Raw genomic sequence first — 25,409 nt, 5'->3', positions numbered from 1 at the left:
GCACAGGACTGAAAGAAGCTGCAAAGGGTTGTAAATTTAGTCAGCTCCATCCTGGGTACTAGTCTACAAAGCACCCAGGACATGCCCTTTTCTCACTGTTACCATCAGGTAGGAGGTACAGAAGTCTGAAGGCACACACTCAGTGATTCAGGAACAGCTTCTTCCCCTCTGTCATCCGATTCCTTAATGGACATTGATCCCGTGAACACTACCTCACTTTTTAATATATATTATTTGTTTTTGCACAATTTTAATCTATTATATGCATATTGTAATTGATTTACTCATTTATTTAATATTATTATTTTTTTCTTCTTCTATATTATGTATTGCATTGAACTGCTGTTAAGTGAACAAATTTCACGACACATGCCGGTGATATAAACCTGAATCTGATTCCCCTTGACCCAACTTTTTCTGAAATCTTCCCCCTTCATTTCCAGTCCTGATGAAGGGTCTCGGCTTGAAACATGAATGGTTTATTCATTTTCGTAGATGTTGCCTGAACTGCCGAGATCCTCCAGCATTTTGTGTGTGTTATTCTGGATTTTCAGCATCTGTAGAATCTCATGTTCATCCAGCTCTTTAAACACTGTCAACAGATCTCCTGAAACCAGTGGAACACACAATTGACATTTTGGTTTAGTGTCACATGCAAATGGAGGGAAGGAAGCCTTTTCTTGTAAAATAGGACCAGATGGCACACAATGCTGATGCAGAGCCAGATAAAGTACTGGAATTCAGATGGCAATGGGTAGGAAAGCAGGTCTTTGTGATTCAGGGACCGATAATCAACAATGGAGTTAAACTGACAGAAGAGCAATCTTCTTAGAGTCACAGAGTACAGAAACAGCCTTTCCGTCCATATAGTCCATATGTAACAACTGTCTGCTCAGTGACATAACATGAAGCATTCTTTAATTCCATTTAACTTCATATCTGCAATAAATGAGCTCATCTTAAAAATCAAACCTCAGATTTCAGTTTCAAATGATCAAAGTTGCTGAACAGCTTGAAATTATGCCACCTTGCTTTGAACTTCTCCACCTTGACTGCTTCTCTTACCAAACTGTTTAGTCATAAGCATCTCAACTACATGTACAGAAGAGCCCAGTCTCTGAAGCTTGGGTCTACAGTCCCAAAGACTGGCACCAACAGCCCAACTACTTGAATGGACAGAGGTCTGTCATTTACGAGTCAAATATGTCCATAAGCCATCTTTTCATTTTAAGCACATGGCATGGAATAACAAGAATGGTGCTGGAAGTGCATTAGGGATCTGAAATCAACAGGTATGACTAAAACTGAACAGAAGTGGATGAAACATAGGAAACAGGAGTTAAGTTTAAGACAGAGCACAAAAGAGAAGAGGGTGGAGAAGTCAAAAGTTGTGATCACCAATCAGATGTTAAGCTTCATCACCTGTATTCACACACGGCCATCTAACCAAATGAAACACTGCAGCAAACAGGCTTTTTAAATCAGTTTGCTGTATTTACAGAGTATTCATACTAAAAATAATTCTCACCAATTGTTAGGTGACGCACCTTTCATTGAAAAATATTAAAATACAAATAACACTGGTATAACTTTACAAACAGGTTTCGATAAATTCATTAGCAAATCATTGCTTGCCATTTAAAAAAGATATCCTTTAGTCACAACGAACCACAATATGATAGGAAAAGTTCCATTATGGAGACAAGCACTTGAACACACCATGAATTTAAAAATTTTTAAGTCACGTTTTCTACATTTTATGAAATAACATTAAGAAATTTTTCCTCAGTCATGCTCTGGAGTCTTCACAAAGTCCAGCTTACATCCATATTCACAGAATTCTTGCAACACAAATTAGTTACATTGATAAATACCTTGTATGTTACAATAATAAAAAAAAATTGCATTCACATAGCACCTAATTACATCTCCTGAACGTCTCAAGGAGCTTCACACTTACAATTATCTTGTAATGTATTGATATGTGTGTAAATAAAAGCAGCCAATTTGGGTAACGTAGAATGAGTGTGACACACAGGAAGGAGAGGAATGTTGGCCAGCTCAGCCTGTGGTCCACTGCTATACAGGTCTTTAATGCATACCTCAGCAGACTTACAGAACACCTTGCTTAAAGCCTTGACTGAGAAAATCAACTCCATAAACATCACTTGGGTCAGCCTAAATTATGTACTAGAGTTCTAAAGTAGTGATTGTCCATAATTTTCTCACTCGCTAAGTGTTAGCAACTGAACTAAACTAACACAACCACCATTTTCCTTCAAATATAAATGTTGTGCTCACGATTAAACAATTATTGAAATTCTAGTACTTGGCCAAACACTAGAGAGGAGGGTACACTTATCTTTTTTTTAAATGGACTATGCAAGTTTTCTTCCAACTAGTCACCAGTACAGGCACAGCAACCCGTCCTGTGACCCACCATCACTGTACACAACAACCTATTCAGTGAATCACCATCTCTGCACACAACAATCTGTCCAGTGAATCACCATCTCTGCACACAACAATCTGTCCCGTGACCCACCATCTCTGTACACAACAATCTGTCCCGTGACCCACCATCTCTGTACACAACAATCTGTCCCGTGACCCACCATCTCTGTACACAACAATCTGTCCCATGACCCACCATCTCTGCACACAATCTGTCCCATGACCCACCATCTCTGTACACAACAATCTGTCCCGTGACCCACCGTCTCTGTACAGAACAATCTGTCCCGTGACCCACCATCTCTGTAAACAACAATTTGTCCCGTGACCCACCATCTCTGTACACAACAATCTGTCCCGTGACCCACCATCTCTGCACACAACAATCTGACCCGTGACCCACCATCTCTGTACAGAACAATCTGTCCCGTGACCCACCATCTCTGTACACAACAATCTGTCCCGACACCCACCATCTCTGTACACAACGATCTGTCCCATGACCCACCATCTCTGCACACAACAATCTGTCCCGTGACCCACCGTCTCTGTACAGAACAATCTGTCCCGTGACCCACCATCTCTGTAAACAACAATTTGTCCCGTGACCCACCATCTCTGTACACAACAATCTGTCCCGTGACCCACCATCTCTGCACACAACAATCTGACCCGTGACCCACCATCTCTGTACAGAACAATCTGTCCCGTGACCCACCATCTCTGTACACAACAATCTGTCCCGATACCCACCATCTCTGTACACAACGATCTGTCCCATGACCCACCATCTCTGTACACAACAATCTGTCCCATGACCCACCATCTCTGCACACAACAATCTGACCCGTGGCTCACCATCTCTGTACACAACAATCTGACCCGTGACCCACCCTCACTGTACACAACAGTCTGTCCCATGACCCACCATCTCTGTAAACGACAATCTGTCCCGTGACCCACCATCTCTGTACACAACAGTCTGTCCCGTGACCCACCATCTCTGTACACAACAATCTGTCCCGTGACCCACCATCTCTGCACACAACAATCTGTCCCATGACCCACCATCTCTGTACAGAACAATCTGTCCCATGACCCACCATCTCTGCACCAATCATGGTATCAGTGGGTACATTTTGTGAAAAGAAAATCTGGCCTTAAGATAAATACAAGCAAAATGGTGGCCACCTATGTGTTTGTGTAGTTTTAAATTCCATTAACTGATCACTTAATGACTGTGTACTTGACTGTATTAGCCCTGGTAAGTGTGAAAAATACCCGACAGCAGGATTGCCCGATGGAACTGGATGATCAGTAGAGGTAGGTGAGTAAAATCTTGATGTGGAGTGAAAAAACCTCATTAAGCATGTCTTTAGTCTGCTCAAAAAGTGGAGATAATCAAAATGTATTTATTACTATTCACTTGTTTTGGGAATGCAATCCAAAATTATTTCCCAATTAAAATTCACATATGGTTAATCACTGACATAACTGACAGCTTCCATATGGACATATTCACTCCCTCATCTAGTATATCAACTAAACAATCTAAAGACTAGCTTAAATTAAAAGTATAATTGTTGAAGACAGACCAGGTTATCTGCCACAGTGCATAGATTACATTTAGCTCTGCAGTTTACGCCAGGTGCCCACATTTTCTCAAACTGTAATTTTCCAATCTTCACCATTTCTGTAAGCTGCAGCAAGGTTTAATTGAAATGGAAATGGAAAAGAACAGAGGCGCTAGCTGCATGAACAGAGGAAACAGTAAAGGTTTGGAAGGCTATAGGTCAAAAGGGAATTAAAAGAAACTTTTCCCACACGGGGAATGGATATGTGAGCTGTTGTGAGGCATGCAGAGGTGCTGTAAACTGGCTTTGCCTCAGGAGAGTTCATCGCCTGTGGCATCAAACGGGCTTCTCATTCTTACACCTGCGCAAGAGAACAAACAGCATTTCACATTTACCCTGAGTTTCACCAGATTCACCTCATGTTCAAGTAGGGACTGACAAGCTGTCTCTGTGGTGTCTCCTCATCCTATCTTCCAAATATATAGAGATCAAAGTGCAGTGTGGGGGTGAGGGGTGTGTGAGGGTGTGTGTGTGTGTGTGGGGGGGGGAACAACAACCATTTTTGGATTGACCATCAAAACTAAATTAAGAAAGGTTTTAATCTGGATTGAGAAACAGAACAGCAATGATCAGGTAAACTTGGTCTCACCAGTAGTCCCCCACCCTTTAAAATGATTAACAACAGATTAATTTTGCATGCAGCTTTTCATGACAGGAAATCTGAATTTAAGTAGTGTGCTGGTTAACAGTAATTTCCTCACTGCAAGAAATCAACCAGTAACAATCAGCTAATTGACAGACACATTAACCTGGATCATTCTATTTTGAAATCCCTGGTCCTTGCAATTGTTGGTTTTTAAATTCTGATTTCTATTTTTTCTATTCTAACAAATACATCTTTCCCTCAATCAAAATCTTTTCTTACTTCATATATTGCATTCTGGTATGAATGGAATTACAATCTGTTACTGTAGGTTTGCTTTCGGAACAGGGAATAGGAAGATACAAATCCCTGCAGACCTTAATCACAAGTACATCCTCCCATTGGACATGAAACACTTACAAATGTCTCCTCTTCATTTACCAAAGTTACAAGCCAATTCTATTACAACTGCTGTGGTTAGTAAATGATTAGATGCTGTTAAAATAAAAACAACTATTTTGTAAGTACAGTTTGCTAATTAGCCCTACAAATTTCCATTGATAAGTTCTGCTCAAGCTATTGAAGTGAGTATTAATTTTCTATCTATTATGGACAACTAACCCTTAGTGTTATACACATTCAACTCAAGAGATTATTGGAGACTAGGATTTAATAAATGTAGTGTTATCAACCTATTTAAGGCAGCATCTTCAAACATACTAGTCCCATCCAACAGGCTGAATTCTGCAGGTACATTCCAACCTGATGAGTAAATAACATACACAAAAGAATTTCAGAAACTGTACATAGAGCCTTGATCTCCCTTCCGTACGAAAAACTCTTCAACGATACATAACAATGCCATACCTCTGACCTTAAAGCACTGTTAAATTAGGCAGAAAATTTCAAAAGCATTCAAACAGAATATGAAGCACAAGTGTCAGAGGTGGCTGTGCACACACACTGAAAATATGCAACAGGTTGCTGGGCTCTGTGGCTGCGAGGGCCTCTTCCACTCTGTATCACTAAATAAAATGTTTTAAAAAAAAGTGCCTGAGGAGATTTCCTCAGGGCAATGAAAGGCTGTATCATGAGGAGGTAGAACATTGGTGGCCCTTCAAATCCATTATGGCACAGTGTGAAAATATACAGTACCAAAAAATGTGCATAAGTATTCTCACCTATTCACCACTTGCAGGATCCATTCTAATCTGACATCACACCACTGTGTTCCCACATACTCCCCATAATCATGTCATAGAAAGGAGTGGAGTTTCCTACAACTTACAGCAACAACTGATCCTAACCAGAGATGTTCCAGTGGATTTTCTGGGCTGCATACTGTTTGCAGAGACTGGAAGCCCAGAGCACATGTATAAAGGATTAAGTCCATGTTCCCATTTCTAGCCACTTGTTATGTTCTCTTTCAAGATCTGCCCATCACTAAGGCAATTGTCTTAAAACAGACTTTTGCAAACTGTTTGACCTACAAAGAACTGTGGTACAAACTGACACTCTGAAGTACAATACAGTGCTGGGCCACATGAGGAACATCGTAACCTCAGCCAAGTATTGGTTAGAGAAAAAGCCTACGCTGTATGGAGACAGCACCAATACACCCAAGTGAAAAGAAGCTTATAAACTTGCTGTTCACATCCAGAGCTACCAGTGGAAATAGCACAAGGGATCTCCTGCTTCCTATAGAAGATGATGTGGATAAAATAACACAGCATTATTTACATCTGATCAGACAAGATAATTCTGGATGAGGCAACCATAGGGCTTAATTTAAGTTTATTTAACCAGAATGACACAGAGGTCCAGTCAAATATTACAAAAGAGTGCCTGGTTTTCCCCCTAGACTACTGTATAGGGAGTTTATTCCAGGATTGGTTTGTTCAGAATGTGGAAGCAGGGCCTAAACTAGCTCTCAGCTAGGGGACAGTGAATATCCAGCACTGGAATCACGAAGTAATCTTTTCAAATCTTTTAACTTGGAATTATAATAAAATAACTCACCTTGTAGTCAAATGCACGTACATTTGAACCCAATGTTCATATACTGCCCCATGGTGAGAGCCGCTGCGAGTGATAAGCCTGAAGAATTACAACTTTGAAATTTTTAACTGTTTAACTTCGTTCAAGTGTAGCCCATAAATGGCTAATTTGCAAAAGGACAGATATCCTCTCAGGCATTTTAACATTAGTGTAAGATTGTAAAACCTTTTTTGAAATGTCAAATACAATTGGCAAATGCTGCACACAGTAACACCCACACAAGGGGAAAAATAACCTTTCGTGAATGCTTTTGTGCAATATGTTCCCATGTTAAAAATGGAAGATCCCAACCTGTAAGCTTAGTGAGCACTTGAAACTTGAAAGATTTAACCCATATCTCAATGCTTTATGCACAACAAATAATCAGGATGTCACGCCTTCCAGAAGTTCAGAGTTTGATGTGTAAAATGACCCCATTCCTACAGATTTTCAATAACTTGTAGAATTAGGGCCCCCTCATTCACATTAAAAAAACATTCTTATGGTTTATTTTTGCACATTAAATATTCATTTCAACTACTAACCTACATGGGATGGGAAGGAGCACTGATTTTGCTGTTAGTATCTCCATAAATACAACATTTTGCTAGACAGTCCACTTGGGATGCAGTCTTCACATAGGGTATTGTAATTTCACTGTGGTTTGATTTCCCTGCCCATATTTGCATCCAGCAATCATCTTTATTGTGTAAGTACTAATATTGCAACAAGGTTCAACAGCTGTGGGGTTTGCAGGTCTGTCTACTCATAGAGCTACTCCCCTCCTGCTGGCAGGACAGTAACTTCGATGACGGCAGAATAAGGAGAGCTTGGGCTTTAGTTTGGCCAAGAAAGCAGCATAGCATGACTTTCTTGAACAGTTTTAAAAAGGTTGTGTGTAAACATCAAGTCAAATCCAACATCAGCACAGGGTGCAGGTAGCCCTTGCTATTAGTTTCAGAAACTCGCCTTGGGCAAACACAGTCTCTAGTCACTGCCCCTCTGTCCAAAACAAGAAACATGCTTATTGGTTACTCAGTCAGTCTTCCATTAAGGCGTGGAGAGATCTTCAGCACAGGAGTGCAAGAGAAAGAAAGGCAGTAACACTTGTTTTGGTCAGTTACTTCATTCTGGATCTTTTCCTACTATTGTGTGGAATCCAGGACCAAGTAGCCTCCATTTGCATTTGCTTCATTGGCTGAGTGAATATCTATGGAAGATATGAATATTTTGGGTTCTCTGACTGCATGTGCTGCTGTGGTAGAATCCATGGAGGAGGCAGAGTCCATGTCCAGTTCAGATTCCATTTGCTCCTGTTCTCCTCTATTCTGTGCTGGACCCTGCTTCAATATTTGGTCTGGCAGAAGTCTATGCAAGCTTTTACCTTCCCCAAAGACCTTTGTTGTATCTGTATATTCAAATGGAGCGATGGGAGATTCACTGTCAGAGACGGTGGAAGCCTTTTGGAAACACTGGATTAACTTGCTACCACTTTCAAACAATGTTTGTGGAACATTCTCTGAATCTTCTCGCTTTGATTTCCATACCCACGGTTTAATTGCTGCCTCCTGCACTTTCTTGGCCAGTTTTTGAAGAATATCCTGTCCCTTTGTTGATCTGATTACCTGTAACTTCCCTTTCCCTGCTAATCTTGGATCTGACTGATCTTTTGTCAGAGGGACTGCCGTACTGCCATGGCTTGGTGACATTGACCAAAACAAAGGACCTTGTGTCTGCTTTTCGAGTTGACTTTCATTTAGTGGCACCAACTCTGTTGTCGCTTTGAACTTCTGGCTCAATGAGTTCACACGCTCTTCATCATTCGCAGTCTTACGATTCTTGGATGCTACATCTACAGCTCTCGGTACCACATCAGAAACTTGTCCGGATCTGAACACCTGCCTCTGTATGACCACTTCCTCTCTCGATTGGGCTGATGACTTATGCGTGTAATCCTCTATGTAAAAAAGATTGAAAGAAATTTTAATACATTTTAAAGCAACAATTTTGCAGCATATTTAAAAATCGCATAAATCACAAAAAGTGGATTTTAATACCATGTCAATTATACAGATGAGAGCAAATTCAACTTAAAACTCAAAATGAGTTCCAAAAATGTTGTTTGCTTCATACAAACAGGACACTGACAACCTCAAAAGGGTGAAGTCCACCGTGCCCCTCTGCTGCTGCTAGACAGTCATTAGGGAGGGTCAGGATTGCAATCATTAAGCTGCAATAGGGAGAATAACACAGGCAATGAGCACAGGAATGACTGAATAATTTTCATGCTGTAAACTGACTGGCTGTGCATACGAAACTCACGCAGAACCATCCCATTACCTACTACATTTTATTGAAGAAATTAACATATCTTTATTGGGAGAAGTTACTATGGTTTTATTTCCTCAACTCTTTAAATGATTGCCATTGGAGTAAATAATTTTAAAGTTTTGCTACTGAGTACACATACACTCAGTGGTCAGTTTATTAGTCATTATTCAAACTGAACATCAGAATAAAGATGAAATGTAATCTAAGTGAATTTGTCTGTGGAATGATTGTTCTTGCCAGATGGGGTGGTGTGGTGACCCACTTTCTGGCACACACGAACCGGCTCACAACAGCGCGCGCAGGCAGAGGGCCGGCCCCAAAAAGGGCGCCAGGCATCTTCGCCAGCAGGGAGAAAATCCCGCGTGCGGAAAGGGTCTGGGAATATGCATTCCCCACAGCAGTCCCGCCCCAGGGAGGGCGGGAACGGGAAGGCTTTAAAGCAGGCCGCGAAGTCTGAATAAATCTTTTTCATCGCAACTCTAACTCACCGACTCCGTGTGGTTATTCTAGCGCTGTGTGTAGCACACCGTTACAATTGGTGACCCCGACGGCCCAAACGATATTTGGCCCAGAGATGACCGACGCCGCATCTGTTCATGCAGTTTCGTTACAACTGCCAAGCTTCTGGACGCTGCGACCCCAATTATGGTTCGAACAAGCAGAAGCACAATTCCACATTCAGCAGATAACCTCGGAGCCCACTCGCTACTACTATGTGCTGAGCTCACTCGACCAGGAGACAGCTGCACAAGTTGAGGAGTTTATACAGTCGCCCCCGGAGGACGGCAAATACACAGCATTCAAAGCCCTGCTCATAAGGACTTTCGGACTCTCAGGGCGCGAACAAGCACGCCGCTTAATGCACCCGGACGGTTTGGGAGACAGGCCGCCGTCAGCATTAATGAACGAGATGCTGGCCCTGGCTGAAGGACACAAACCCTGCCTCATGTTTGAGCAGGCGTTCCTAGAGCAACTGCCCGAGGACATATGCCTGCTGCTGTCCGACGCAGATTTCAGCAACCCCCGGGAGGTGGCAGCCCGAGCAGATGTGCTGTGGAATGCCAGGAAAGAGAGAGGGGCATCCGTCGCACAAATCACCAAGCCGTGTGCCCAACGACAGACCAGACCAGGCCCGGCAGCAGAGCCTACAAAACCTGGTGACGAATGAGGAGCCCAATGAACAATGGTGTTTCTACCACCAGCGGTGGGGCACAGAGGCCCGCCGCTGCAGACCACCCTGCAAATTCCCGGGAAACGCCAGGGCCAGCCGCCGCTGATGGCTACGGCGGCTGGCCATCAGGACAGCCTCCTGTACGTCTGGGACAAGCAGTCGGGACGCCACTTTTTGGTCGACACCGGAGCAGAGATCAGCGTCTTACCTCCAACGAGTTATGACACCCGCAACAGAGAACCGGGACCCACCCTGAGGGCCGCAAATGGCAGCACAATACGAACCTACGGCACCCACACGGTGCGGTTACAGTTCAGCTCCAGCCGGTTCACGTGGGACTTCACACTGGCCGCCGTGGCCCAGCCACTCCTGGGGGCAGATTTTCTGCGAGCCCACAGTCTGCTGGTCGACCTGCAAGGGAAGCGATTAGTCCACGCCAAGACTTTTCAAACGTTCTCCCTGGGTGAAGCACAGTTGCCAGCCCCACACCTGGACTCCATCACGCTGTCTGACGACGAATTCACCAGGGTCCTGGCGGATTTCCCATCAGTACTGACACCGCAGTTCACGGCAGCCATGCCCAGACACGGAGTACAGCACCACATCCCGACCCAGGGACCACCCCTCCACGCCCGTGCTCGAAGGCTTCCCCCGGACAAGCTCCGACTGGCAAAGGAGGAGTTCAAGAAGATGGAGGAATTGGGGATCATACGACGGTCCGACAGCCCATGGGCCTCCCCCCTTCACATGGTGCCCAAGGCAACGGGGGGCTGGAGACCATGCGGTGACTACCGCAGACTGAACAAGGCTACAACGCCAGACCGCTACCCTGTGCCGCACATTCAAGACTTCGCAGCAAACCTACACGGCGCAAGGATCTTTTCCAAGGTAGACCTCCTCCAGGGATACTATCAAATCCCTGTACATCCAGACGACATCCCCAAAACAGCACTTATCACCCCGTTCGGACTTTTCGAATTCCTCCAAATGCCGTTTGGTCTAAAGAATGCCGCACAGACTTTCCAGCGGCTAATGGACGCGGTGGGACGCGACCTGGACTTTGCATTCATCTATTTGGACGACATCCTCATAGCCAGCAGTAGTCGGCAGGAGCATCTGTCCCACCTCCGCCAGCTCTACTCCCGCCTGAGCGAATTCGGCCTTACAATCAACCCAGCCAAATGCCAGTTCGGACTCGACACCATCGACTTCCTGGGCCACAGGATTACTAAAGACGGGGCAACCCTGTTGCCCGCCAAGGTAGACATGGTCCGCAATTTCACCCGACCCAACACAATCAAAGGCCTGCAGGAATTCATGGGTATGGCGAATTTCTACCACCGTTTCCTCCCCTCAGCAGCCCGAACCATGCGACCCCTGTTCACTCTAATGTCGGGTAAGGGCAAGGACATTACCTGGGACGAAGAGGCCGCAACCGCTTTCGTTAAAACCAAAGAGGCCTTGGCAAATGCCGCGATGCTAGTGCACCCCAGAACGGACGTTCCTACTGCCCTCACGGTGGATGCATCCAACACAGCGGTCGGTGGAGTGCTGGAACAACTCATCGAGGGTCGCTGGCAACCCCTGGCGTTCTTCAGCAAACACCTACGACCACCCGAACTCAAATACAGTGCTTTCCACCGGGAGCTATTGGCACTATACCTGGCAATCCGGCATTTCAGGTACTTCTTAGAAGGTAGGCCCTTCACCGCGTTCACAGACCACAAACCGCTTACCTTTGCGTTCATGAAGGTGTCCGACCCCTGGTCGTCCCGCCAGCAGCGACATCTGTCCTACATCTCCGAGTACAAGACGGACATCCGGCATGTCTCGGGAAAGGACAACGTCGTGGCGGACGCACTTTCCAGACCGACCATACAGACCCTGTCCCAGGGGGTGGACTATGCAGCGCTGGCAGAGGCACAGCAGGCAGACGCTGAGATCCCCAGTTACAGGACTGCAGTCTCCGGTTTGCAGCTCCAAGACCTCCCCGTAGGCCCAGGTGAGTGGACCCTACTGTGTGACGTAGCTACCGGCCAACCCCACCCCATCGTCCCAGCAGCCTGGCGCCGGCGGGTTTTCGAGTCCACTCACAACTTAGCGCACCCCTCCATCAGGACAACCGTCCGGCTGGTCGCCAACAGGTTTGTGTGGCATGGACTGCGTAAACAGGTCAGTGAATGGGCCAAAACGTGCACGCAGTGCCAAACGGCCAAGGTGCAGCGGCACACCAAGGCTCCGCCGCAGCGGTTCGAACCCACCCGCCGGAGGTTCGACCACATCCATGTGGATATCGTGGGGCCCCTGCCAGTGTCACAAGGAGCGCGGTACCTCCTAACTATGATAGACCGGTTCACCAGATGGCCAGAGGCAGTCCCGCTCACCGACACCACCTCCGAATCCTGTGCCTGAGCACTGATCGCAACCTGGGTAGCCCGCTTCGGGGTACCGGCCCACATTACCTCCGACAGGGGCGCCCACTTCACCTCCAGTCTGTGGTTAGGTATGGCCAACCTTTTAGGATCTCAGCTACACCACACAACTGCCTACCACCCACAGTCGAACGGACTAGTGAAGCGCTTCCACCGTCACCTGAAATCGGCTCTCATGGCCCGCCTGGAGGGGCCTAACTGGGTGGACGAGCTTCCCTGGGTCCTGCTCGGAATCTGCACGGTGCCCAAAGAGGATCTGCACACCTCGTCGGCTGAGTTGGTGTACGGCGCACCCCTGGTAGTCCCAGGAGAGTTCATACCAGCCCCAAGGGGGCAAGAGAAAGAACCCACAGCAGTCCTGGACAGACTACGGGAGAGGCTTGGTAACCTGGCCCCCAAACCCACTTCACAGCACGGACAGAGCCCGACCTGCGTACCCAAAGACCTGCAGAACTGTAAGTTTCTTTTTGTACGACGTGGCAGACATCGGGCACCACTACAGCGGCCCTATGAGGGGCCGTTTAAGGTGATCAGGAACAATGGGTCTACGTTCGTGCTGGACATTGGGGGGAGAGAGGAGGTATTCACGGTGGACTGACTCAAACTGGCCCATGTGGACTTGGCGCAACCGGTCCAGGCTCAGGCACCGCGGCGCAGGGGCAGACCTCCCAAACAGAGGCCGATCCAGACTGTGGACATTGGGGGAGGTATCGCCGGTTCTGGGGGGGGGGGGGGGGGGGGGTTATGTGGCGACCCACTTTCTGGCACACACGAACCAGCTCACAACAGCGCGTGCAGGCAGAGGGCCGGCCCCAAAAAGGGCGCCAGGCCATCTTCACCAGCAGGGGGAAAATCCCGCACGCGGAAAGGGTCTGGGAATATGCATTCCCCACAGCAGTCCCGCCCCAGGGAGGGCGGGAACGGGAAGGCTTTAAAACAGGCCGCGTAGTCTGAATAAATCTTTTTCATCGCAACTCTAACTCACCGACTCCGTGTGGTTATTCTAGCGCTGTGTGTAGCACACCGCTACAGTGGTTTCAATATCTCAGAGCTGCTGATCTCCTGGGACTTTTACACACAACAATCAGAGTATGGTGCAAAAAAAAATCCAGTGAGTGGCTAAAATGCCTTGTTAATGAGAAGTCAAAGGAGAAAAGACAGACTGATTCAAGCTGACAGGAAGGCAAAAGTAATTCAAATAACCACACATTACAACAGTGGTACACAGAAGAGCATCTTTTAATACAGGTGTCCCCCGCTTTTTGAACGTTCGTTTTACGAAACCTCACTGTTACAAAAGACCTACATTAGTTCCCTGTTTTCGCTAACAGAAGGTGTTTTCACTGTTACGAAGAAAGGCAGCGTGTGCCCCGAGCAGCCGCTCTCCCCCGGATTCGGAACGGCATTCTCACCGGCATTGCTTAAACACGTGCCTGTGAGCAGCCGTTAGCAAAATGAGTTCTAAGGTATCGGAAAAGCCTCAAAGAGCTCGTAAGGGTGTTACACTTAGTGTAAAACTAGACATAATTAAGCGTTTCGATCGTGGTGAACGAAGTAAGGACAAAATGAGCTTGGCTTGTGGAAGCTGACAAAGATGATGTTGAAGAGGTTTTGGCATCCCATGACCAAGAACTGATAGATGAAGAGCTGATGCAATTGGAAGAGGAAAGGATAACAATCGAAACTGAATGCAGTAGCAAATGGACCGAAAATGAAGTCATTCAGGAACTGAACGTGAAGCAACTGCATGAGATTTTCGCTGCAACGATAAAGTACGACTTTAATTTTGAAAGAGTATGTTGGTTTAGGGCATATTGGCAGGATGGTTTGAGTCCTTACAAAGAATTGTATGATAGAAAAATGCATGAGGCTAAGTAGTCAAGCAAGCCTTCCACATCAGCCACAGCAGACGACGAACCTCGACCTTCGACATCGAGGCAGGCAGACACAGAAGAAGATGACCTGCCTGCCCTGATGGAAACAGAGGACACCCCAGTGTCCCACCACCCCAACCCCCGGGCCGTGGACAGATACCGGTCTGCGAAGAATGCAGCGGCAGCCAGGAGGCACCCAGCACATCTTTAAGAAAAAAAGCCGAAATAAACAAGCTAATTAATTAGGTGCTGCCCGGCACGTAATTAATTAGCTTGTTTGTTTCGGCTTTTTTCTTAAAGATGTGCTGGGTGCGTCCCGGTCACCACTGTACCACTGCATGCTTCGCGGATCGGTATCGGGTCGCTGCCGGGAGGGTGGGGGCCACTGCACCACCCCAACCTCCGACGACTCAGCCTAACACACCATCAGTGTGCTTGACGTCTTCCCAATTCCCGTAAGTGATACTACACTGTACAAACATTATTCCTACTTTATATTGGCTGTATTTTTGTGTGTTATTTGGTATGATTTAGCAGCTTCATAGCTTAAAGGTTACTGGACAGAGTGCTTTTGCCAAGAGCGCTTGCGCTGTGTTTCTGCCGAGAGCGCTTGCGTGAGATTTTCGCTACGGAGAATAGTGCGGCAATGATTGTGGAAAAGTATTTCTACTTTATATAGGCTGTGTATTCATCATATCATTCCTGCTTTTACTATATGTTACTGTTATTTTAGGTTTTATGTGTTATTTGGCATGATTTGGTAAGTTATTTTTGGGTTTGCAAACGCTCACAAATTTTTCCCACATAAATAAATGGTAATTGCTTCTTCACTTTACGACATTCCGGCTTACGAACCGTTTCATAGGAACGCTCTACTTTTGGATGGCAGGAGGCAAAGTGGCCACTGCCTGTACGGAGTGCCTCATCGTCAAGCTTTTAGTTAATGCAGTGTTGCCAATTAGTGTAAATGGACGTTTTGGTCAGCATGGATTTGGTAGATGGTTCTGTGCTCTAACTCTCTGAATTACTGTTTAGAAATTGCCCCTACGTACATAGAACATAGAAATCTACAGCACATTACAGGCCCTTCGGCCCACAATGTTGTGCTGACCATGTAACCTACTCTAGAAACTGCCTAGAATCTCCCAAGTGAATAGCTCTCTATTCTAAGCTCAACGTACCTATTTAGGAAGCTCTTAAAAGACCCTTTTATATCCACTTCCACCACTGCAGCCGGCAGTACATTCCATGCACCCACCACTTTGCGTGAAAAACTTATCCCTGACATTCCCTCGGTACCCATTTCCAAGCTCCTTAAAACTATGTCCCCTCATGTTAGCCATTTCAGCCCTGGGAAAAAGCCTCTGAGTATCCACACGATCAATGCCTCTCATCATCTTATACACCTCTATCAGATCACCTCTCATCCTCTGTCGCTCCAAAGAGAAAAGGCTATGTTCACTCAACCTATTCTCATAAAGTACACCTTCCAATCCAGGCAACATCCTTGTAAGTCTCCTCTGCGCTCTCTCTATAGCATCTATATCCTTCCTGTAGTGAGGTGACCAGAACTGAACGAAGTACTCCAAGTGGGGTCTGACCAAAGACCTATATAGCTGTAACGTTACCTCATGGTTCTTGAACTCAATCCCACAGTTGATGAAGGCCAACAAACCATTCGCCTTCTTAACAACACTGTCAACCTGTGCAGCAGCTTTGAGTGTCCTATCAACACGGACCCCAAGATCTCTCAGACCCTCCACACTGCCAATAGTCTTACCATTAATATTATATTATCTTCAAATTTGACCTACCAAAATGAACCACTTCATACTTTTCTGGGTTGAAGTCCCTCTGCTACTTCGCAGCCCAGTTCTGCATCCTATCAATGTCCCACTGTAACCTCTGACAACCCTCCAGACAATCTACAACACCCCCAAACTTTGTGTGATCAACAAACTTACTAACCCACCCTTCTACTTCATCATCCTGGTCATTTATAAAAAAAATCTCAAAGAGGAGGGGTCCCACAACAAACCTCTGCAGAACACCACTGGTCACCAACCTCAATGCAGAATACAAACCACCTACAACCACCTTTTGCCTTCTGTGGGCAAGCCAATTCTGGATCCACAAAGCAAGATCTCTTCGAATCCCATGCCTTATTTTCTGAAGGAGCTTTGCATGCAGAACCTTATCAAATGCCTAACTGAAATCCATATACACTACATCCACTGCTCTACCTTCATCAATGTGTTTTGTTACTTCCTCAAAGAATTCAATCAGGCTTGAAAGGCATGACCTGCCCTTGACAAAGCCATGCTGACTATCCCTAATCAGATTAGTCTCTCCAAATGGTCAAAAATCCTGCCTCTCAGGATCTTCTCCAACAACCTGGCCAACACTGAAGTCAGATTCACTGGTCTATAATTTCCTGGGTTATCTCTACTCCTTTCTTAAACAAGGGAACAATATCTGTAACCCTCTAAACTTCCGTTACTTCTCCCATCCCTATTGATAATGCAAGAAGCTCAGCAATCTCCTCCCTTGCTTCCTACAGTAGCCTGGGGCATATCTCATCCCATCCCAGTGACTTATCTAACTTAATTCTTTTCAAAGGCTCCAGCACATCCTCTTTCTTAAATGTCTATATGCTCAAGCGTTTCAATACACTTGCAATTCTCCCACATTCCTATCACCACTCCCAGGTTCTACCAACTGACTACCCCCTAGGCACAATCTACTGTGAGCAATTAACCTATTAACTTGTATGTTCTTGGACATGAGAAGAGACCTGAGCACCCCAGGGAAACCAACATCAGCAAATTCCGTTCTGTACATAGTTCACAAGTTTCACCTCTTTTCAATCTTTGAACACAGAAATCTGTCACAGCTCAGCAATAAATCCTATTCATACTCTTCCTATCTCCTTACAAATTATTTTTAAGAACACACAGAAGTTCAGCTTTCCTCATCTGCTTTAGGTGTGTTAAACCTTATTCGCAGCTCGGTGTTGGTCTTGGAAATATTTTCTGGCTCAAATTCCACTCTAGTTACATGATGCATAATCTGTGCTGATATTTCAGTGCAGAACTGACAGAGTGTTACGTCCTCCCTCAATTGATCTTAACCATCCCATAGCACTGTTTAAGAAACAGTATGGGAATCATTCCTCTCTGAACATCACTAAAGTACATTCAGTGGCCACGTTATTAAGTACAGGAGGTACCCAATAAAGTGGCCACCCAGTGTATGTTCATGTCTTCTGCTGCTGCAGCTCATCCACTTCAACGTTGATGTGCTGGGGTGTTCAGAGATGCTCTTCCGCACACCACTATTGTAACAACTGGTTATTTGTCTTCCTGTCAGCTTGAACCAGTCTGGCCATTCTCCCCGATCTCTTCATACCAAGGTGTTTTTGCCCATAGAACTGCTGCTCACAGGATGTTTTTGGCTTTGCATACCATTCTCTATAAACTCTAGAGACTGTTGTTGTATAAAAATCCCTGGAGATCATCAGTTTCTGAGATATGCAAGCCACTCCATTTGGCACCAACAATCATTCCAGTCAAAATCACTTAGATCACATTTTTCCCTCATTCTGATATTTTGCCTGAACCACAGCTGAACCTCTTGACCAGGCTTGTGTGCTTTTATGCGTTGACTGCTAATTAGATATTTGCATTAATGAGCAGGTGCACAGATGTACCTAATAAAGTGGCCAATGTGCCAGCATTACTGTCTGTGGGTTTATGTGAAATTTGTTTCTTGTTCCCATTTATACAATAATGCCTCTGTCATTGATTACATGATTTAGAATGCCTCACATCATTGTTATTCCATAATTTTCCAAGTACTGAGCAAATTATTGGCGTGACTTCATTAATGAACACAAAGTCCCTTTAGCTGCTAAACCTGATAAATTAAAAGAGCCACCTCTCCCAACAACTGTGCTGTAATTTTGGACTGGACTGCATTTCATATTTCATAGAAACATAGAAAACCTGCAGCACAATACAACATCCTTGAATTTAAAAAGTATCTTGACAAACTCTTTAAAGGCTACTGTACCTGAAAAAGTTAAATGAGTCTCCTCTTGATGGCATACCAAAGCACTCTCTGACGTCAGTTGTTTGGTGCCACGTCCTTCTGGCTGTTCAACAGGACTGATTCTTCCAAGCTCTTCACCATGAGGAGGAACTGCAATTTTCTCACGGAGAAGATGAAAAGGAGTTCCTGCAACAGGTGCATTGCATTATCAAGCTAAAAATGGCATACTTCGAACAATGATGCTTAAAAATGGATGTACAAGAAAGCTGACATTAACTTCACTGATGTTTTGTGATTATGTGGTTCATCTCTTTTTATAGAGCAACTCTGTAGTAACTTTTGGAGTCCCTCTGTTGGATGTATTTATTTGTCAGCTGACTTAGTTCTTGCCCCTTGCACCTTTAGATTTGGGCTTTTAAGCAGCAACCTCTCGTATAGTTAGGACAAAGATCTCTGCCTAAATTAATGTTGTCAAGCACATCTCATAATCTTAGAAAAAAGGTCAGCACAACATCACAGTGCGAAGGGTCTGCACTATGTTCCGATAAAGTGCAGTATTTTCAGTCTTTACTGTTGGATGATTTCAATCATGTTCAACATGTGCAGACAAACAAACACTGATCAGAAATAGTTTTTTTTTTAAATGTACATTTCGGAATGCCTTGGGAGCTGTCATCAGATTCATAACGTATATAGTGTTAAGTACTGCATAGGAAAAGAGCATGAGCCTTTAGCTGAAAGATACTGAGTCATTCTCTGGAGATGTTGCCAGACCTTCAGTACTTCCAGCATGTTGACAATATGCTTTAAACCCACTGTGTTGTTCAGCCGTGACTATGAACTCTCCAACTCTTATCATCATACTTTTATCTAATAAGCTCCTCCAACTCCCATCTCTTGAGTTGGATGCCAAATTCTGATCATCATGTGGGACACCTTTACCATAGCAACGCTGTCAATCCCGTTAGTTATCCAGAATGAAAAAGAACGCATCTGTTCCATCCTTCTTGTAACTAATTTTTTCGCTTTTATCCTATTTACTCCAACATCTCTGTATCTATGAATTCTAAACTGCTGACAATAATGGAGCAGGGTATTCCCATTTCCCCAACACCTCCATCGCAGATTCTGAACTGTTTACAATAATGGAATATGCTGTCCCCAGTTCTCCAATTTGGATGTTATGTAGTATAAATAGAAACTTTGAGAACTCTCTTTATAGGCTGGGGGAAGACAGAGAGAAAATTCAGAGCTTTGATCCCAATGCCTGAAGCTATGATCAGGGATGCTCAAGGATTGCCAAATCACTGATCTGAAAGATTAACAGTTTCTCTCCTCACAATCACTGCCTGACTTGCTGAATATATCCCAAACTTCCACTTTCATTCAGAATTTACGATTTTGCTTGGTCTTCAAACGACATCAGTGGTTATAAAACAGTCCAGGAAGCCAAGGTTGAGAAAATGCCATATAAAACACATCTTTTATATTTTAAGTGAAATCTGTGTGAATAGAACAGCATATCAATATGGCAGTCTTCATTCCTAATAGGGTGGCAATTCAATTCTGAAATGCCTGGACAATCTTTTTCTAAAGACTAATCAACCCTGCTGTTATATTACCTCTGAACAGAACTGGCTCGATAATCTTACTTCTATATTTGAAGGATAGCCCCAGATAATATTTTAGATTTTCAGGGAGGTATTTTTGTGGAATAGAGATAACTTGATCTTGAAAGGACAGGAAGTGATGCAACTATTCCTCTTCAAGTTTCTCTTTCACTATCTTACTTCAAATAGTTTAATAATTGGTTCTCAACCAGTATCAGGAAGGTCAAAAAGAGATGTGGTTTTGTTACGTGCTACTGAAGGGTGGCGGGGGGGGGGGGGGGTGGGAGAGAGGAGAAGAGAAACAAGATAAATCTTACCAGCTATTGGTACGAGTGCTGATTCTTCACTACTCTCCTTTGCAGCAGATGACAGCTAAAAAAACACAAAGTGCAAGTCATTTAATGTAACTGATGGTCTTTGGTTATTTTAACAGCTGAAGGTCTTCCCATACCTGTTTCAGCAGTAGACTGGTGGAGACCATCAGACATAACAGAATTAGGCCATTTGGCCCTTTGAGTCTGCTTCACTATTCCATCACAGCTGATTTATTATCCCCTTTCAAACCCATTCTCCTTCCTTCTCCCCGTAACTTTTCACACTCTTACTAATGAAGAACCTATCAACCTCTGCTTTAAATATACCCAGTGACTTGGCCTCCACAGCCACCTGTGGCAATGAATTCCACAGACTCACCACCCTCTGGCTAAAGCAATTCCTGGTCATCTCCATTCTAAATGGACGTCCCTCAGTTCTGAGTCTGTGTCCCCTGGTCCTAGACTCACCCACTATAGGAAACATCCTCTCCATATCCATTCTGTCTAGGCTTTTCAATATTCGATAAGTTTCAAGGTGATTCCCTCTCATTCTTCTAAAGTCCAGTGAGTAAAGGCACAGAGCCTCTTACATTAATCCTTTCATTCTGAGGATCATTCTCGTGCACCTCCTCTAGATCCTCCCCCAAGCAAGCACATCCTTTCTTAGTAGGAGGCCCAAAACCTGTCTAATCCTTTTTATCTTCATCAGCAGCGACTTTTCCCACCACAGTCTGCTATGTATAACACTTCAGATAACGAAGCAGTCGATGTATGCATGCAACAAGACTTGGACGGTATTTGGAGTTGACCCAGTCGATGGGTAGTGTCATTTAAATTACACAAGTAGCAGGCAATAACACTAAAACCGAGTCCAAGCACTTCCCACAATCTTCAAATCCATTCCCATAACGGTCTAGGGCCTCATCATTGACCAGGATTCCTAACCTGCATAAAAACAATGCAGGATGTTCCACAATGAACGATTTGTCTTCATAAGCCATACAGTCAGATTATTGATGGGATACTGGACTGAATGGCAGCAGTAACAATGAAGAAGCCTGACCTTAGAGAAAACAGCAGCTCATTGGAAGGCATTTAAAATAGTTAATGGAAAAAGGTAATAACAGATTACAGTACTGAACTGGCGTAGGGTGAACTTCCAGGGCATTAGCCAGGATCTAGTCCGGAAGGAAGGGGGAACTCTTTAACAGCGAAGTACCAGTTGGCAAGTGGGAGGTTTTTAAAAGGGTCACATCTAGAATCAGAGGGCCCAAGAGCAACAGGTTTCTGTTAGGGTGAAGTAGACATACCAAATTCTGAGAACCCTGGCTGATGACAGGTATTGAGGGAGCAGAAGAGAGTTGGAGATGCTGCCTGGACTTGACGGCCTGAGTTATAGGGGAAGGTTGGCCAGGCTGGACCTTTGTTCCCTGGAGTGCAGGAGAATGACAGGTGAAAGCAGAGAAATTTATGAAATTATGAGGGCTATAGCTAGGGAGGACAGTAATTCTCTCTTCTTGAGGGTCAGGGACTCCAAAACGAAAAGGGACAGATACAAGACATGACGAAAATAATTTAAAAGAAATCTGAGAGGTAACTTCTTTACACATAAGGTAGTGAAGACCTGGAATGAGCTGACAGAGGAGGAGGTCAAAGCGGATACAACTGCAACATTTAATTAGCACTGAGATATACAGACAGAGGGGAAGGGCTTGGAAGGTTATGGGCTGAACAGAGACCACTGGAACTAGCAGACAGATGGGCAAAAGGACCTGTTCAATGTCATATTACTATCAGACTCTACCTCCTGCAAACCACCAATGCAGCATATACCAGTAGGGTAAGGAACAGAACCCCACCCCTAAATCCCTAATACTCAGGAAAATTAAAGCAGAACATATGTGAGAGGACTACTGTTTAAAGGATCCTCCAAGTCATATACTATCCTCAATTACCATTCCTTCATCCTTGCAAAGTCCTGCAATGCCCCGTCCAACAACATGATACCACACAGACAGGTTGTTTCTGGAGACTCGTTCATTATCATGTTCCCAACAGCACTCAAGGCTAGACAAAATAAAAGTGCTGATAAAATTTAAGGTTAAAATTAGCTCTGTCACATGTACATGGAAACATACAGTGTAATGTGCTGTTTGTGATGCCAGTACCCCCATCTCCCAAGGAAGAACAAAAACAGTATATTTGAGAGGAAAATACTTTGCTAGACTCTGTATGTATTTGTGGGTCAATTAAGAGAAGAACACGACATACTTACAGGCTGTCCTGTAGAAACAGTGGCTCCATTATATTCACAGTCCTGAGGATTCTTCTCACTACCTTTCTGATTCTTAACTTTCTTCTCAGCTGTTAACATACGTGAAATTCACAATTAGTCTGTTTGCACCAGATACTGTTAACAACACGATGTTCCTAAGTTTGCCTTTTGAACCATGTGGACTTAGCTAATCACAACTTAGCAATTCATGGTTCCAGAAAGTTGACACATAAGGACCTTCACTTTCACATTAGCAACCAGATTTCAAAATGTGTGCACACGGGCAAATTCTGATCAACACACACAAAATGCTGGAGGAACTCAGCAGGTCACTCAGCAGCTATGGAAATGACTTAACCCTAGCCTTATCACAGGACAATTTATGAAGACCAATCAACCTACAAACCGGTACGTCTTTGAACTGTGGGAGGAAACCTATGCAGTCACAGCAAAAACATACAAACTCCTTACAGGCAGTGACGGGACTTGAACCTGGGCTGCCTGTACGTAAAACATTTGTAGACTGTAGGAAAGGGAAACTAGAGGTCCATGAGCCAGTCCTCATCGATCAGAGGTAGAGAGGGGGAACACTTTAATACCTGGATATTACTACTTCAGAGGACCTGTCCTGGATCCAGCATATAAATACAATTGCGAAGAAAGTACAGGAGTGCCTCTACTTCCTTAGCAGTTCACAGAAAAATGAATCTCAGGGTCGTATGTGGAGACATACATATGCTCTGATAATAAAATTTTCTTTGTACTTTGTTGTGCTAACTACTACACTACATGCAAATATCACTCAAAAACTTGTTATTCTGAAGACATCAGGACTTGGCCTAATTCTTAAAAAGCTTAATTAAGAGGATGAATTCATAAAAAGACAAATAATTCTCACAACTTTGGCATGTTTGTGTAGATTGTCGGCATATTATTGGCTACTAAAGTTCAGAGGCTTATGTACATTGAAAGCTTGTGGGCAGGCACTAAAAGTTAACAAAAGAGAACTATTTTTGACTTCAATTAGCCACGTAGCACAAGGTACCCACTAACTCACTAGTGAGCATTTATTATCATGACTAATAGAATGTACCAGCTCAATTCACCTTAACGAGTATAGTACAATGACAGGCAGCACTGCTGCCTCATAGCTTCAGTGACCACAGTTCAATTCTGACCTCAGCAGCCATCTGTGCACTGAGATCGTAAGAAGCAATGAAATTGATCTTTTTAACATCATAAACCAGCCGGTTGTTATGTCTCCAGCTCGCTGTGAAAATGGGGGAGGGGGGGGAAGAGGGAGAAAAATATTTGGGTTGCTGAATAGCGGATGAATTACGATAGTCTTTAGGGTAACTGCCAGGTCTGTGTCTTTGCTATTGCTTAGCTCACACTTGTGCTCTGTAGCAGGTGCACTTTTTGTTTTGCCGGAGGGGGGACTTCGGGGGTTCTCATGTTTAATTGTCATTCATTCTTGGGGCACTTCTCTGTTCTCGTGGATGTTTTGTGAAGAAAAAGCATTTCAGCATGTATATTGTATACATTTCTGACATTAAATTGAACCTTTGAAGCTTTGAGTTTATTGTCATATGCATAAATACATATGTGCAAAGGTACAGTACAGAGGTAGGATAATTTGGTCAAACCTTTCACAGATCTGACATTGGCCTAACATATTGAATGGCGTCTATTATTCGGTTTGTCTGGTCTCAATGCTTCTTCAGTTCCTTTCTACGTTTGTGCAAAGTTTACACATCTTAGCAAAATGACATGCTTGCAGTGAATAATTCGGTAAACAATTCCATCTCATATCTCTTCACAGAGCTGTTTTTAGCACTCTGGATTGAAAAGTTTACACAATGCAATCAACGACAAATACTGCAAACCATCACAGGTGAATATTTACAGCATTACTAGATTAACTAAATTTAACACAGCTATTTTATCTAGTTTGGTCTTTAACTCTTTAAGAATTAAAATTAACAAATGCTCATAGGCAGTATACCTGAGAGGACTGAAATTATTTTTAACAATGCCTTGTGCTTTTTCATCAGCAGCTTCTTCTCCATACACAGTTTGCGGCTTTGTTGACACAAATTATGGATTTCGTTGATGCTCTGTCAGGAATCAACAAAATGATGTAATCAAAAGCTTGGTATTAACACTGCTGTACATCAGTACAAGCCACAACAAAAAAAAGTTATAACAATATAAAATGTTGTAAATATCCATAAATTTACATCATTTTAATATTCATAAAATTCAGTGTTTTTCTGGCAGCATGTCATTAATAACATGTAGATTGCCAGACTCTGGACAGTATGTGAACCGTATCAGATCAATTGCAAGAATACAAGTGTGCATGCAGCCAATTGATCATGTGGTGAATCGACTGGGCCTTCCACATGCGGGAGACCCTCTTTTTGGTGCAGGCTTTCGAGTGCTTTATGTTTTGGTCTCGGTGAGCTTGGGTTCATTACAAGTTGCCCAGCGTGTACCATTATCAATATAACTCAGTAAAATCATTTAATCATACTACTCTGTTGTCATTCTTGCTTCGTACATAGTGAAATCAGTGCAGCAGCAGATTCTGAAACACTCCAACCAGCATCTGTATCAACACAACTTTCTGGCATTTTTGCCT

The 25,409-nt window shown here is 44.1% G+C and overlaps 1 protein-coding gene across 5 annotated transcripts in view; it reads right to left on the bottom strand.

Annotated features, from left to right (window-relative positions):
* Nucleotides 1-2,805: 2,805 nt before the first annotated feature.
* Nucleotides 2,806-25,409, bottom strand: part of LOC140203750 (uncharacterized) — a 120,203-nt gene continuing 97,599 nt past the window's right edge. For all 5 annotated transcript variants that reach the window (XM_072269794.1, XM_072269795.1, XM_072269798.1 and 2 more), the window contains 5 exons: nucleotides 24,771-24,882; nucleotides 22,766-22,854; nucleotides 20,494-20,548; nucleotides 18,588-18,752; nucleotides 2,806-8,665 (listed from right to left, as the gene is read on the bottom strand). In XM_072269794.1, coding sequence (XP_072125895.1) covers nucleotides 7,854-8,665; nucleotides 18,588-18,752; nucleotides 20,494-20,548; nucleotides 22,766-22,854; nucleotides 24,771-24,882 — 1,233 coding nt within the window. In that variant the 3' untranslated portion in view covers nucleotides 2,806-7,853. The remainder of the gene's footprint in view (nucleotides 8,666-18,587; nucleotides 18,753-20,493; nucleotides 20,549-22,765; nucleotides 22,855-24,770; nucleotides 24,883-25,409) is intronic.

The sequence above is a fragment of the Mobula birostris genome, chromosome 10, assembly GCF_030028105.1.
Source record: "Mobula birostris isolate sMobBir1 chromosome 10, sMobBir1.hap1, whole genome shotgun sequence".
NCBI classification, from domain to species: Eukaryota; Metazoa; Chordata; class Chondrichthyes; order Myliobatiformes; family Myliobatidae; genus Mobula; species Mobula birostris.
The sequence above is the reverse complement of the archived record's forward strand: the minus strand, read 5'-3'. Positions and strand labels throughout refer to the sequence as shown.